The sequence below is a fragment of the Jaculus jaculus genome, chromosome 1, assembly GCF_020740685.1.
Source record: "Jaculus jaculus isolate mJacJac1 chromosome 1, mJacJac1.mat.Y.cur, whole genome shotgun sequence".
Taxonomy (NCBI): Eukaryota; Metazoa; Chordata; class Mammalia; order Rodentia; family Dipodidae; genus Jaculus; species Jaculus jaculus.
Window position 1 is genome coordinate 151,887,042 of NC_059102.1, and position 15,226 is coordinate 151,902,267.

Below are 15,226 nucleotides of genomic sequence, written 5' to 3' on the forward strand. Positions count from 1 at the left end.
CCGAGGGCGGCGGCGGCGGCGGCGGCGGGAGCGGGAATCGGTCTGCGCCTTTCACCTTCGGGAGAAAGCATTGCGAGCAGAGGATCCGGTATCTCGGGATTCCGAACTCGCCGGTTGCAAGACTCAAATTTCAAAAGGGGCTGGAGCCTGCGCCCCGCCCCCACCCTCCGGGCGGTTGGCGGGCGGGTGCGGGGCCGTGGGAAGAGGCTGGGGTTCCCGGGGACTCCGGGGACCGCCGCGGGGAGGCGCTCGCGGGCGAAGCGCCGGAGCCAGGGGCCGCAGACGTCGAGAGTTGGCCTGATGACCGCGCGGGCCGGCGAACCTGGCGCACACCGAGGTAGTTGGCGGGAAGGTACAGCAGAGACGGCGCGGCCGGGGTCCTGGGTCCCGGCGGGCATCACCGGCCACTGGCCGCGTACTTGGCCTTGGTGATGAGATAGAGCACGATGTCCTGGTGGCCGCCGAATGCGGCGATGTGCAGCGCGCTCCAGCCGTCGCGGTTGGCTAGGCGGATGTCGGCGCCGAACTTAACCAGTAGCTTCACGAGCTCCAGGTTGCCGTCGATGACTGACTGGTGCAGTGCCGTCTGGCCCTCGGGCCCAAAAGAGTTCACGTTGAACTCGCAGTTAGTCATGTTCTGCAGCAGCGACTGCAGCTCCTGCGTGTTGCCTTTGCGCACAGCTTCCTGGAAGATGCGCTGAGTCTGCGGCGCCGAGCAGGTGGACAACTCGGCCTGGCTCATGCTGCCGCCGGGCAAGGGCAAGGGCCACCGGCCGCTCCCCGGCTCAGCGAGGGCGGCGGCTGCGGCGCGGGCCCCCGGCTGTCTCGGGGCGTGTCTTGGGGCGCGCCTGGGCGCATGGAGGGCGCTGCGCCCCCGGGCCCCGCACGCCGCCCCTGCGCGCTCCGGGCGTTCGGGGCCGGGGGCCACCGCCGCGGGACCCCCACCGCATCCAGCCGCGCCCAGGCGGGCGGGCGACCTGGCCGGGTGCTGGTTTGGGGGCCAGAAAAGGCTGGGGCTGGCGACCCGCACAGTCGTGGTCCTTGAGGAGCTCCCACGCGGTTAAGACGCGCGTCGCCCTACGTCGTGGTTCTTGTACGCTCACCGAATCCCGGCGCCTTTTACCGTCCTTATATTTGCATAACAATGGACTTCCGTGACGTGCACACTGGGGGACCCACGATTGGGCCTCGCCCACGTGGAGGCGGAGCGTGGGCGGTGCCGGTGGTGCCTTGGGGGCGTGTCCGTGCAGCAGCGCGTTCCGCGGCAGGGGGCGCTGGTCTTGGGCTGCGCGGGATGGAAAAGCCAGGTGGCCGCAGGGGTTTCCCAGAGCCGCCACCGCCCGATTCCCCTTGCCCCGAGCCTCCACCTCCCTCTGCAGTCCTCCTAACCATTGTCCCTCCAGTCATCCAGGGAATTCCGAGTTCCCGGAGCAGCCAGACTCAGGCCTCTGCGCTCACCGCCAGCTTGGTGACAACTCCATGAACGGCTCTGGCGCACACCCCTTCCACCACCCTGATGTGTCCCGCGGAAGAGTGGCTCGAGCAGCTTGCGTTTGGCCCAGTGGATCCCCACACCCTCAGTCGCCCGGGTGCAGGGATCACTCCTCTCGGGAAGCCTCGGCTGGGGTGGGTTCACAGTAGGGGAGCGGTCGGTCATTCTAGGAATGGGCTTCTGCATCCAGTGCCTATCAGCAAGTACGGAGACCACATAGGCCTGTCCTGGTGGGCAGCAGCCCCAAGTGAGACAGACACCCAGGGCTGCCCCAGAAGGACTCATTTCCAAACCATAAGTCCCACGTTTTATTGACCGCTCTAATAACTGACAGGGAGGGCTGGCCAGAGGGAGACAAGGCTCCACAGTTTCCTCATTAGTTTTTACAGTTTATAGCTCGGCTGTGGTTGCTGGAAATTAAGAAGGAATGATCTTCAGACCCGGCAGAGCAGGAGGCAGGGCACGCTGGGGCTTGATTCCTTCTGAAGGCAGGCTGGGAATTCCAGCAGGCAGCTCTGGGCCTCTCCGCTGAGACGACCACCCTGCCAGGTGCCTTGGCAGAATCTCCTTCTGGGGAAGCTTCTGTCCTCAGACACAGAGTTCTACACCACCCACGTGGGCGTGCCTTCGCTCTATTCTGCGCTTTGGGAAGGACCATAGCTAAACTGGACAGAGAAAATGGACAGGCCCCGTCTGGGACTGTTCATCTTCATCCAGCTGCCCCGAGGCGTGACCCTGGCAGACTTACGTAGAGTCATGCTCCCTTCCTGGTGGTCTGGGAACCTGAGTGCCTCAAATAGGAATCTTGGAGCCCGCTCTGGTCTTCCTGTGTTCCATGGTCCATTGTGCTCTGCGCCTCTAGACACGGACCCCCACCTGGTGCCTCACTGCTCTCCCAAGAGCTGTTGTTGGAGGAAGCTCAAGGGGTTTTCTCCACTGTGCAGGTGGCAACATTGAGGCTCAGCTGGGGACACTGGCTGATACCTTTGGACGCCCACAGATGGGGAGCTACCCTGGGTCACTGGACATCAGACCAAAACAGGGCTGGGTGTAGAGAAGAGATAGCTCTGGGAGAACAGATGATAGGAACTGCACAGGGCCTGGCAGGAGGCAGGAATCACACAGCTGGGCTCTCACCAAGCCCAGCGCTGTCCTGGAAAGGTGAGTGGGTTCCCAGATGGGTCCCAGCCCAGGTGGGCTCCAGCTTGGCCTGGGGAAGGGCATCTGAGATGCTCAGCCTGAGCAGAGCCTGGGAGAAAAGTCCCGTTGACATCCGCAGCGGGCAGCAGACAAAGAGGCCTGTGTGAGCTCAGTGTGGGAACTCGAGGCCGCCACCATGGGGCCGTGAAATCAGTGGCGGCCCTGGTGAGAGCTGGGCGGCCCAGCCAGCCCCTGGCAGGGATCGTGTGGCTGGTGTGGCAGTCCTGTCATGGTGGGAGCCTACCCTGAGGTCATTCTGTCCCGTGTCAGGATCCAGGGCCAGACAGATGTGTGGCTAGGCTGCCACCACTGTGTTGGTGGGATGGAGCCCCGTGCCCAGCTCTGTGGGATTCAGGTGCTGGTTACAAGATCCCTGGCTCGCTCCTGCTCCTCCATCGTGTGAGGGACTGTTTCAGCAAGTCCCTCTGGCCCACACCTATGTCCTCCTTTAAGCTGCCCCATTTGCCTATGGGGTGGGGGAAGAGCTGTGGGGCACTATGCAAGTGTTTGCAGAAGGACACACGCAAAAGGTCGACATTTGTTCCACATGTTCCTGGAGAGAGGGAGGGGGAGGAGATCCACAAAGAGTTTGCGGGACCGGTGTTACGCTCCCGTGCCTGTGGCCCCTGCCTGGGATCTGAGGAGACCCCATTCTGATTGTAAGGACCCCCCATCTTCATCCCCTGCCTGATCCTAAAGATGCTGGCCCAGGGGTGTGGCCACTCCCAGAAGGCAGTGGTGGATGGGGCTCTCTTCTCCCTCCAGGTGCCCCCTTCCTTTCCTTCCTGGGTGGGGTAGGTGCTCCGCAGCGGGAGCAAAGCCGCTTAACTGCAGGGCGGCATGTACGGGAGCACTGTGGGACCCTGGCTGGGGGAAGTCTGGGTGGGGCATTCCAGGCATTCTGAGAGAGCCTGAGGAAGACAGCACAGAAGGGGCAGCTGGCCAGGGCTGGGCCAGGGCTGCGGCCACCTTAAAGGCACTGAGCAGGGGAGGGAGGCCAGCGTGCAGTGGGGGCGGGGCTTCCAGCTAATTCATTAAAATGTGTCGGGGAGCGTGGGAAAGAGGAGAGTGTTTCTTCCCAGCAGCCCAGACACCTGGTAGAAGGGCCGAGAGAGAGAGGGTAGGAATCAAATAACAAACACTCAGCCCTAGCCAGCACCGGCAAGAGCAGAGGAAGGAGGCCCCGGCAGGAACTGTAGCAGACAATCACTGTGACCGGGCTCCTGCCTGAGGGCTGGCCACTCAGCATGGCCAGCCAGCACCAGCGGCCCCAGCTGCCCTGTCAGCCTGGTGACTGTCCCTAGTCTTGGAGGCAGTCTGCTGACCTGACCCCGCTGCTGATGAAGGCCCGTTGGGGCTGACCGACCCTCCAGACCCCAGGGCTTGTTACTGATGCCTAGATCGGCACTAGGCAGAGAGCCATAGCCTTCGACATGGCTAGGGGTGGAGATGCCGGCAGCAAGAGCATGGGAAGCACATTGGGTAGGCGGCATGGCTGTCCCTGAGGAGGACCTGACAGGAGGGACAGAGTGGCTTTCCACTCCATCACTCTACCTTTGGTCCTGGGCAGCTGTAGCCCTTGGCCTCAGCCAAGAGCAGCCCCCAGGATGCCGCTAGACTGTGAAGCATTCTGATTCTCTGTCTTGCTTCATCTTAATCCTTGAGGGGGTAGGAGGACATAGAGTCAGGGATCCTACTATGCCCAGGCCAGGACATGGAGCTAGGGGGTCCTACTTCACCAGGTGTAGCACCCCAGCCCTGCTCCCCTTTACAGCCCTGCCTAATGCTCAGCTCAAGGCTGGAGGCTGCCCAGCAGGCCAAGGAGAGGGTTGGGAGTACAGTTGGCTCCGAGGGACCCTGACTTGTGGATCAGTCCCTGCCCATCTCTGAGCTCTGAGCCAGCATGCTCCATCTGAAATGTTAGCCAGGCTACTGATGGCAAAATAGGACAGGACACAGATCCCAGGGCATTCTCAGGGCAGTGGCTTGTCATGGACCCCAGGGAAGCCCCAGCTGGGCCAGTCCAAGGAGGGTGAGGCAGAAATGGGCCTGGCATTATACACCTGGGCCTGTGGGTACTCCCTGCATTGAACAGAGATAGCTGTGGTGTTCTGGCCTTTACAGCTCTATTGCCTAGAAGCATCCGCTGGGTTCCTCAGCCAAATCTGCACTGATTTCCGTTTGAGGCAGGAAGTAGAGGAAAGGGATGTGGGGGGGCACATTCCTGGGGGGTGGTGAGCAAGGAGGAGGCAGGCTACTGCAAGACCAAGCAGGGCTCAGACTGGCTGCTCTTGGCTCCCCTCCTCCTTCCCCTCTGGCTCCATTCTTGATTCCCTCACCAGGGATCCCCTTCCCTCTTGGGCAGCAGCATCCATCCGGGAACCCTCCAGGGTGGCCAGCAGTTGGCCTTGACTTCCTCTGAGAGTAAAGGCAGCCAGCACCTACGTGCAGGCAGTTGTGATCAGCAAGTGGCCTGACCTAGGGGAGAGTCTTGCAGCATTGCCTCCAGCTCAGCTCCTTCCACCGGACCTGCCAGTGGCTGCTCTTCTCTATCTCTGGAGAGCCACCCAACCTTGATCAGGCGTGACAGAGACTTCTTCATGGGTCACACTGGGCTCAGGGTTCAAGAACCTTGGCAATTTGGAAACACCCATTTTTGTCGTCCCCAGCATTTCAAAAGCATGTGGAGGGGGGATCAGGGTTGATGAGAGGGACATGTTAAGCAGATAAGACGAGTCTATGCCGCTCATGTTTATTGCCTGGCTGCCTGTGGCCTCCCAGTCTTTAAAAGGGTCTCTGGCTCTGCTTGACCCGGAAAGGCTGGGGTACACCCTCCAGCCCTTCATGGAAGTGCATGGTGATGCGGTCCCCATGGGAGCCCTCCCAAAAGACCTTGCCGCATCGTGTGCAACAGTAGAAATGCTGTAGCCTGGGTCTTCTCAGCACGCTGGCTGTGACCCCCTCCAGCTGCAGCCGTGTGCCATTGCCCAGTGTGGGTGGGGTGCTGGCCTGCAGGTCCTTTGCCTGCAGCCATTGGCAAGGAGAGTCACAGGTGTAGCGCCCAGGCTCTGTCTCTGGAGCTGGACCTGGGCAGACAGAAGCAGCATTTGGTTACTCAGACCCTGGCTCAAGGAAGCCACTGGACATACCCAAAGCTCCTCTGCCAGTGGCTCCTCTTAATCCTGCCCACTCCATACCTCCTCCCGTTCCTTCTGAGCATCCCCCCCAGAAACCCAAAGACCTCCCTTCTGCAAGAAGAAATCCCCTCTGTTGGGGCAGGTCAAAGTGCCAGGGCCCCACGGAGAGCTGCCCTTAGTGTTCTTGGTGGGTGGTCCTGGACCTCACCTGACTCCCTTTCATCCTTACTCTGGGTGGCCTCATCACCTGTCAATCAATAACGATAGGGCGTGATGAGACTGTCTCAGGGGCACAGTCACCTGTGCCTGCAATGCCGCCATGGGCCTGCCCCACTTCCTAGTGGAGAAGATAAAGGGTGGCAGGGTGTGGGGGGGGGTTGTGGGGGCGCTGAGAAGTCTTGGCGCTACTGGGTTCCCTCCTTGGGGAGCTCACACTGTAGGACTTTCTTGGGGCTCAAAGGTCCCTGGGAAACATGTCCTACAGATCTGCTGATTAGGGCTCTGGGGGCCTGAGAACCAGTGGGCGGGGGCAGGGCGGCCCTTCTATGGCGATGAGCAGATAAGCCCACTGCCAAAGAGCCCATTTCGAAATCAGCCGGCACGAGGGTGGGGCCCCGGGGCCTCCAAAAATCGTTGGGGTGGTTCCGGCTGGCCTTGCAGCAGCCTCTCCCCCACCCCCACCTCTGCAGTGAACATAGGTCAGAGGGTCCAGGCTCCTGCTGAGGAGTTTCTGTAAAGCTGAGGCAGCTGAGGGGAGCTTGGGCAGCAGGTGGGAGAGGTGGTCTCCCCATTCCTACGGACCCTGGAATTTGCTTGAAAAACATTTCTCTGCAGAAGGTTCCACATGAACTGCAGATAGGCACATAGGTAGATGCAGTCTTCTGCACTCCTCCTCAGCTCCTTAGGAAGGACCTCCATCTGGTCTTCCTGCTTCCACCCAGCCTGTCCAGACCCCTCTTTACTCTGCCGCCCCCTATAATGTCATCTAGTCTGTCTCCCCTCACAGAGGCATGAAGGCCAGCCTGTGGAGAGCTGAGAGCCGTTCCAAACAGACTGAGGTGGGACCACTCCCACCCACTGTATGGGGGGTACGCTGGGCCCTGTGTTCCAGAAGAAACACAGCCTGAGGCAGAGAAAGGCCACTGGATGGAGAATTTGTAGTAGTCTTGGGGTGCTCTGGCATGCAAAGGGGCCTGAGTAACATCTGCAGGTATGCAGGTATAGGCACCTCTAGACTCACTTTCCTGGACAGTACTCCCTTGTCCTTCTGTCCTGACCTTGAGCTGGCCCTGTGAGGGGAACCTAAGACCCCTTTCTTTTTTCTTTTTCTTTCCTTTTTTTTTTTCTTTTTCCAGTTTTATTTACTTATTAGAGAGAGGCAGATAGGGAGTGAGAATGGGCATGCCATGGCCTCCAGCCACTGTAAACAAACTCCAGATGCATGTGCCCCCTGTGCATCTGGCTCACGTGGATACTAGGAAATTGAACCTGGTCCTTAGGCTTTGCTGGAAAATGCCTTAACATCTAAGCCATCTCTCCAGTCCCCCAAAACCCCCTTTCTAGCCACCCCATTACGGCCCTCCCCTGAGGAGCCTTGGCCTTCCTGGGGAGCTGTTCTGTCATTCTGTTTTGGTTTGTTTTTTGGTTTTTCAAGGTAGGGTCTTCCTCTAGCCCAGGCTGACCTGGAATTCACTATGTAGTCTCAGGGTGGCCTCGAACTCACGGTAATCCTCCTACCTCTGCCTCCCGAGTGCTGGGATTAAAGGCGTGCGCCACCACACCCGGCTGTTCTATCATTCTGAGAGGGAGGGAGAGAGAAGAAAGAAGGGAAGGAAGGAGAGAGAAAGGGATGGAGGGAAACAGAGGAGACAGAGAACGAATGAGAATATGGGTCTTGATCTCACCAAGTGCACAGGGGTAAGGAGGAGCAGGCCATGGAGCCCTGACCCTCACCTTCCTGACCTTGAACACTGTCCTTCCACCTGCCATCACCCAGGAAGTCAGAGCTAGAGGGGCCCTGGGCACCTCTAGAGGACCCACCCCAGCCCCGGGCTGCCCTCACCTGTGCTGCCGGGGCCCTCCCGCCGGCTGTTGAGCTGCACAAGTTGCTCCATCAAATCCTTGGAGACCTTAAGGCACTGGTCACCGTTACAGGCCTGAGGAGCAGAAGGGGTGCTGAGAGCCAAGTGTGGTTTCCTCACTGTATCCCCAGGGCCCAGCCCTGTGCTTACTCTTGGCACTTGTGATTTCCCTCACTCCTGCCTCTAGCCTGTGGTCCTATCTGGCACGCAAGGACCCTCCCTCACTGCCAGTGTCTCTTGGGCCATGGGGTTGCCTCTTCCATTTCCCAAGGCTCTGGAGATTTTGCCCAACTCCTTTCCAGACCCAGGTCTCTTCTGACTGGGTAAGCTCAGGTGTGGGATGAAGGGTCAGTTTGGAAGCCTCACAACTGCCCTGTCCCCTGCAGTCTGACCATCTCACTGTCCATACTTCCCAGTGACACCTGACGTACCCGCCACTGCTACAGGGCCCTGAAACCCACGAGAGGTCAGGAGACAAACTACTTTGCTACTTAAAAAGGAAGTTTCCAGGTGTGGTGGTGCACATCTTTAATCCCGGCACTCAGGAGGCACAGGTAGGATGACTGCTGTGAGTTCGAGGCCAGCCTGAGATGACATAGTGAATTCCAGGTCAGCCTGGGCTACAGTACAGCAAGACCCTACCTTGAAAAACCGGAAAAAAAAGTTGATTTGCATGTGTGCATGCATGTTATGGCACACCAGGATCTCTGGTCATTGCAAACAGAATACCAGACACTTGTGCCACTTTCTGCACTCAGCTTTACATGGGTATCTAGGGAACTGAACCTGGGCCAGCAGAGTTTGCAAGCAAGCACCTTCCATCTTTCCAGCCCTGACTTTGGTTGTTTGGGGGTGGGGGAGGACCTTGTCCCAGACATGCAGTGGCACCTAGACCATCTGGGTGGTTTGTGAGTGTGACTATGCAGTAAAGGTTCAGCTGAGTCCTGCTGATGTGACAGTGCTGTTCTAACTGTTCCAAGTCCTGAGGCAGACTGATAAGGCTAGCTGACCTGTTGGCGCAGGGTGGGGAGGCCAGGACCTGGCCCCAGGTATCCTGATCCTGTGGGGCGTGGTAAACAGCTAAGTGGTCACTACCTGGACAAAGAGAAGGGTCTGCATCCCAAGAGGGAAGGTTCTGGGAGGCACACATCTGGGAGGTATATACTTGGGGTATCAGAGGCGTATCAATCAATGCAAGGAGATGGGGTTCCCCAGGCCACCGAGCAGGGCTACAGGGAGAAGGTGGCTGTGAGTTGTGGTCTCTGGTGATCAGGCTGGGTCCCCTCCCCACCCAGGGGCTCTGGGTGAGCCAGGCAGGTGTCCTGGGATGACACAGTTGGAGCCCCAGGGTGTGCCATGTTGGGCGGCACCTGCCCCACCCACACATCCTTTTCCCACGGGCCTTTCAACACCAAGAGGTTGCATTACTTGTGGCTTCATTGCCACCTCCAGCCCTGCAGCCCCCGCTGTCCAGGGCCTGGGGCTGGTGGGGCACCTCTGGGGCAGTAGGCCCTGCTTTCCTCTCTGTCCCAGCTTCCATCCTTCCCACCAGAAAGCCCCCTGACTCAAGAGGACACCTCCCACATCCTCAGCCACCTCATTCAGCCAGGTCTCTGGGTGCGGCTGAGTGTGGGGACTTCCTGTGGCAGGTGTGGAAGAAGAGAGGCATACTTCATGGTCCTGCTGGGGAAGAGCTGAGGACGAGGGGTCACCTGAGTGTCTGCCCGTGGCTACCCACCACAGAGGTCTGGGCTCTGTACTGTCTTGGCCATCCGAGGGGGTGTCCCGGGTGGGGAGATCAGGGCAGCACAGTAGGGTGCAGAAGGGTCACACGTCCTCTGCGTGGGGTCTCCCAGCCCTACCGGGACCTGGCCCATCGTACAGCCTGGGTGGGGTAGCTGTCTCATGCTGAGTCACCATCAGGCAAACTCCTGGTGCTGTCCGCAAGGACCTGGCCCCACCTTCGGGAACCACGGGTGCTGGTTTTCCCACGGTCCGCTGCCCGCTCTCTTGGGTCTTGCTGTCACCCTAGTGGGGCCCCAGGAGTCCTGCCTCCGCCTGGGCTGGAAAAGCCAGTTCTGCACTGTTCACAGCACCCGCCCTCCGCCCCCAGGCTTCCCGTCCACAGCCCTGAGGAGGGCCAGCCACCGAGGCCCTCCTGACCAAGTACACACTAGGCCACTAGGACAGCGACCGTTTCTATCTGAAGCAGCCAGCTTGATTCAGCTGTGCACCGTCACCTAGCACCTAGGGACTGGCTTGCAGAAAGGGGGCCTCATAGGGACAGATTTGCTCACTGTCACATGCCTTTGGATGTGATGGCCAGAGGAACACACTAGGATACTCACTCTGTCCCCTCCATCAGTGTGGGATCAACAGACTCTAGCCTCGGGAAGTCATCGGATCTGGGCAGAAGCTACTGGGGGTCCCTGAACAGAAGCCAAGACCTGAGCCCAGCATAGCTGAATTCGTGGCCAGCAGGTCAACAGGGTGCCCTCCCCTGCCCCCTCCACCCAGGATCTCCCAGCCAGGATTGGCCCTTGCCTTCATAACCTCACTGGAAGGGAGGGGCCCCCAGAGGGTGTAGGAGGGCGCAAGTGAGTGGGGACTGGAGGGGCTGGGAAGGCTCCCAGCTGCTTAGTCCCAGGGGTCCCCTGGGTGCCTGGTTCCCACGGGCTGCAAGGTACCCACGCTGTGCTCAGCCTTGATTCAGAGCACATCTACCTGGGACTGTTGCTGGCAGGCTATGAGCCCCTGGGCACCAAGCTGCCTCCCTGGGCCAGCTACTAGCTGGGGATCGGTGGGCCTGTAGTGGGTTGGACTCCACACCTTCTCCTCCTTGCAAACAAGACTGAGGGACAGAGCTGATGTGGCTGTGTCCGGAGATGGGGGACCCAGGGAGGTGTGCCCCATCCTTCATGCGGCCACAAACCCAGGCCCCCAGTTATGCAAAGAGGGGCCAAAGCAGACAGGGTGACCATGCCGCTCTATTTGGGGCATCATCTGCCAATTCTTCCAACCGCAGCTGAGATGTGTTGGTGGTGTGTGTGTGTTGTGTGGGAGGGGTTGCTGCTGAAGGCATTTGGGGTCTGGTTCCCAGGGTGTTGGAGATATACAATGAGTGGGCCTACGTCAGCCGCCAGCCCAGGGGGTGATGAGTGCTGGAGGAGCCAGACCTGATTAGCTGTTGAAGGTCACACATGGTATCTGTCCCAAATTGTCCCAGGGAACATGTGTGTCTGGGTTCCCACCTGTCCAGGCACCCATTTGGTACACGGGCCACATATACTGACACTGTTGGTGTGACTACATCTGTGTGCCTGTCCTGTGCCCCCCAAACAATAGACAGTTGGCACATGGGTGTGGTGAGTATTGAGAAGGCTGCCAGGAGTAGGTCTCAGCCAGGCTATGGGTGCAGAGAAAGAGCTGAGAAGGCAGCTTTGGTGTCGCCCTGTTCTCTTTCTCAGAGCCCGCCAGCCCCTCCTCAGTCTGAGGGTAGCAGAGTCCAGAGTGGCAGAGGCTACCAGCCTCTCAAACACCCTCTAGCTCCATCCTTGAGGTCCCATGCCCTGCCAAGTGGGGGCTCGGCTCAGGGGAAGGGTAGAACATGAACTCTGGGTCCCTCCAGGACTGGATCCTGTGGGAACTCTGTGCCCTGGGGTGCAGGGAAACAGGTGGTAGCCTGCCAGGCTAGGAGACCTTTGCTAATGGGGAACTGGTCCAGGCATCTTTGGGGGTGGGCAGAGGTGACCGGAGCTCGCCTCCCACAGGCTGGTCGCCCCAGCGATTCCCACGGCTGTTCTCCCTGCCCAGCAGGTACCTGGCACAGCTCAGAGGTCCAGGCCCCACCTCCCAGCTGGGGACAAGCCGAGGCTTCCGAGGCAGTGCCTGAGGGGTTTCTCCCCCAATACTTGGGTACTGACCCCATTGGTGGAGTGACAGTGGCAGAGATTGGGGGGGGGGGCTCTTTGAGATCTTCTGCCTCTGAGCAAAGGGACAGGTGTGGGAACTTCTGCCAGGCCCGTTGCCACCACTTTTGCCAGCTGCTAAGTGCTCTGGGGATCTAAGCAGGACCTGCTGTCCCCTGTACCCCACCTCTAGCTAAACCTAGACCCCATGGAGAGTTTGGGAGGAGTTGCTGTGAAGAGGGTGACTAGGCCTGTGCAGAAGTCCTGCTAGGAGACCCCAGCCTGGGAATTGCCCAGGCAGATTTGGCTCTGATGACCCCACTCCCCTGCAGGGAGATGCTTGGAACTGAGATGCTGGGAGCATGCTCCAAAGTAACGGGCCATTTCTGCACAAACTAGGAATAGCAAAGCTTAAAAGAGCAGAAAGGAAGTGAACAGCACCACACTCCTCACTGCCTGGCAGGAAGTCAGCAGTGCACGGAACACCTAGACACTCCCACCCCTGGCAAGGGATATGGGTCCCTTGATGAAAGATTGATCGCCTGCGTTGCTATGCTCAGATACCTGCTGCCCATGACGTCTCTCCCAAACCCTCACAGGTTTTGACCAGGGCCCTGTTTGTCTCCTCTGACCTGCCTCCCCAGGGGCTTCCCAGACAAACGGTTTAGGGCCCCGAGGTGTGGGCTTGACACCTCTCTAGACAGGGTGGGACAGGGCCGGGGAGAAAGCAATGAGGCGCCAGCCTGCTGGTCTGGGTCTGCCTCACACTTCACTCTCCCATGCTTGTTCCAGAACACTTTGTGGGCCCCGGATGTCTACCCCAAAGATGACCCGAGGGTCACCTGCCCACAGAGGCCATGAGACCTTCTCTAAGAGAAGAGAACTGCCTAATGTGCAATGAGTGTGACAGATGCAGTCAGGGCACTTCATGAACCCCATGAGACTGGCACCTTGATAACATGGCTCTGATTTTCCCCTGGCATCTGGGCTTGGGGTGGGCTGAAGGGCTCGGCCCAGGCCCCTAGGGCCATGGGGAAATTTGCCTACATGGGAAGGTTTCACCATTGAGCCAAAGTGCCTTCCTATCTCTGTGAGGCGAGCTATGTTCCTTTATTGGGGGGGGGACTTCACCCCCAACACCCCAGTGAGTCTGGAGCCAGTGAGGATGGCAACCCTGGCAGGGGCTTTGCCCTCTGGCCCCTGCCCCGCCCCCTGGCCCAGGAAGGGCAGTTCCCACGGGTCTGGCCCTTCCCCCACCTACCCATTGCCTGGTCCCTTTGTGCTGCCAGGACAATGTCTCCACAGACAAGTGGGGGATGGGTTTCTGGGGATGGGCCTGAGGGCGGTCCTCCCTGGTGAGGGTCCCCTAAGGGGTCAGGGACAGCTGGGCTCACAGTCTGTACCTTGTCGCTCCCAGAAAAAAAAAAAAAAAAAAGTCTGTGGAGTTGGGAAGAAGGGGCACCGGTGTGAGTCCCAGGCAGGCAGGGTGAAAGGGTGAGGGGACAGCGGTGTCTCAGGACCTCAGAAGCACCCAGTGACCCAAGGTCACTTTTCTCTCTCTCTCTCTCTCTCTCTCTCTCTCTCTCTCTCTCTCTCTCTCTCTCTGTTGGGGTTGAAATCTGGGGCCTCAAGTATGTACTAGGGAACTGCTCTACTGCCGAGCCACAACCCCAACCTGAGTGTGTCTGCATGTGTGCGTCAGGGGTGCACACAGAAGGGCATGTGACTGCAGGTACCCAGTGTGCCAGCATGCTGTATTGGGACTGGCCAGCACCTGGAACCTGCCCTCCTGACCTGCTCCCCCCCCCCCCCCCAGCACAGTCTCACCAGGCTCTGTCTTCCTACTGTCATGGGAAAGCTGCACCAGTGACCCAGGGGCCAGATCAGGTGGTGGGAACCCCTTCTTCAGTCTCCTCTGGGTTCTCAGACCTAAGCCCTGGGGGGACCGTTCCCTATGGGATCACAGCTGCCCTCCAGGCTGTGCCACCTGACTGGCAGGTCCCAAAGCATGTAGCCTGCTTTGCTGTCTACCACCCTTCAGCATGTGACCCCGCCTGCAGCACATTTTGGGAGAACCTCAGCTCTTCTGTCAATCAGGCTGTGGAGTGCCTGGTTAAGCCCAGGGTCTGGACAGACAGCTACTTCCAGCAGGGATTCACTAACATGGACCAGTCACAGCCCCTTGCAAGAGCACAACAGGGACCCTTAAATATGAATTTGAAGGGTGGGATGCTTTTTTTTCTTTCTTTCTTTTTTGAAACCGGATTTCATGTATTCGAGGACAGACTTGTTATGCAGCTCAGGATGACCTGGAACTTATTTTCCTATCTCCACATCTCTGTGGTGCCAGGTTTACGTGGTGCCCGAGCTCAAACCCAGGGCGTCATGCACGCTAAGCCAGCACTCTACCAGAGTTACATCCCCCAGCCCTGGGATACATTGTTATATGAAAAATTCGTTTTTCAGGAATTCTTATCTAGCCAAAATCTGCATTTGCTAAAATTACCCAGAACCTGTAGGGCGGCATAAGACCACCTCTGCCCCCCACCAGGTTAGAACCGGTGCTCAGGGCCCAAGGGGGAGGAGGAGGAGAAGGAGGAGGAGGAGGAGGAGGAGGAGGCAGCCTGAAGCCTTTGAGGCCTGCGGCTCTGCTGCTCAGGGCCACACAGGGCGCCCACCCCCTCCCAGGTCTGGTGGTGGTGGTGGCAGTGGAGGGGGGGGGAGGCTCCTCCTCCCTGGTGCTCCCGAACTAGGCACTGCCTCTTCCTGAGGCCAACTCAGGGTCCCTTCCTGAGCGCCCTTTCTCCCCGGTGTCCCCTGGGCTTCCTTCTCCTCCATGCCTGGGTGTGTGGGGTGGGTGGGGGAAGCCCTCTTCTCCCGGTGTTCTGGAGGGGGAAGCCACTTCTCCTCCCAGGTCCTAGGGCACCCTTCTCTCCGGTGTTCTTGGGTGGGTGGTGGGGGGGTCTTCTACCCTCCGATCCGATCCCAGGGTGCTTTTCTCTCCCCCCCCCCCCCCGTCCCCGCAGGGCCCGGCCCCCTTCTCCTCGGTGTTCCGGGGCGCCCCGCCCCCCGCGCGGCGCGGGCCGTTCCCAGACGGGGGAGGGGCGGCGGCCGTGAGAACGCGCCGGGCCGGCCGCGTGGGAAAGCGGGAGGAGGGGCGCGGGGCGCAGGGCGGGCGGGGCGCGCCTGGGAACGGCCCCCGCCCCGCCGCCGCCCCCGCCCCCGCCGCCGCCGCCGCCGCCGCCGCCGCCGCCTTTGAAAGGGCCACTCAGGGCGCCGGCGGGGATTCAAAAGCAAACGGCCGCCGCGCCGCCTTCCCGCCCGGGTCGCAGGGGTGCGTGCTGCGGGCCGCCTCGACGTCCCCGGGGGCGCGGGCACTGCCCAGCCAGGGGTCATGGGGGCGGGCCC

At 59.9% G+C, this 15,226-nt stretch overlaps 2 protein-coding genes across 6 annotated transcripts in view; both read right to left on the reverse strand.

Moving 5' to 3' along the window:
- Positions 1-358: 358 nt before the first annotated feature.
- Positions 359-775, reverse strand: LOC101617489 (NOTCH regulated ankyrin repeat protein). Its single transcript, XM_004654133.2, has one exon. The coding sequence runs from the start codon at positions 740-742 to the stop codon at positions 398-400; it is 345 nt and encodes a 114-aa protein (XP_004654190.1). The 5' UTR covers positions 743-775; the 3' UTR covers positions 359-397.
- Positions 776-5,428: 4,653 nt separating this feature from the next.
- The window catches only part of Exd3 (exonuclease 3'-5' domain containing 3), a 100,233-nt gene continuing 90,435 nt past the window's right edge, over positions 5,429-15,226 (reverse strand). For 3 of the 5 annotated variants that reach the window (XM_045142331.1, XM_045142332.1, XM_045142330.1), the window contains 3 exons: positions 7,892-7,985; positions 6,038-6,076; positions 5,429-5,778 (listed from right to left, as the gene is read on the reverse strand). In XM_045142331.1, the coding sequence (XP_044998266.1) occupies positions 5,477-5,778; positions 6,038-6,076; positions 7,892-7,985 (435 nt within the window). In that variant the 3' untranslated portion in view covers positions 5,429-5,476. The remainder of the gene's footprint in view (positions 5,779-6,037; positions 6,077-7,891; positions 7,986-15,226) is intronic. The other 2 variants (XM_045142333.1, XM_045142334.1) reach the window with 2 other exon arrangements.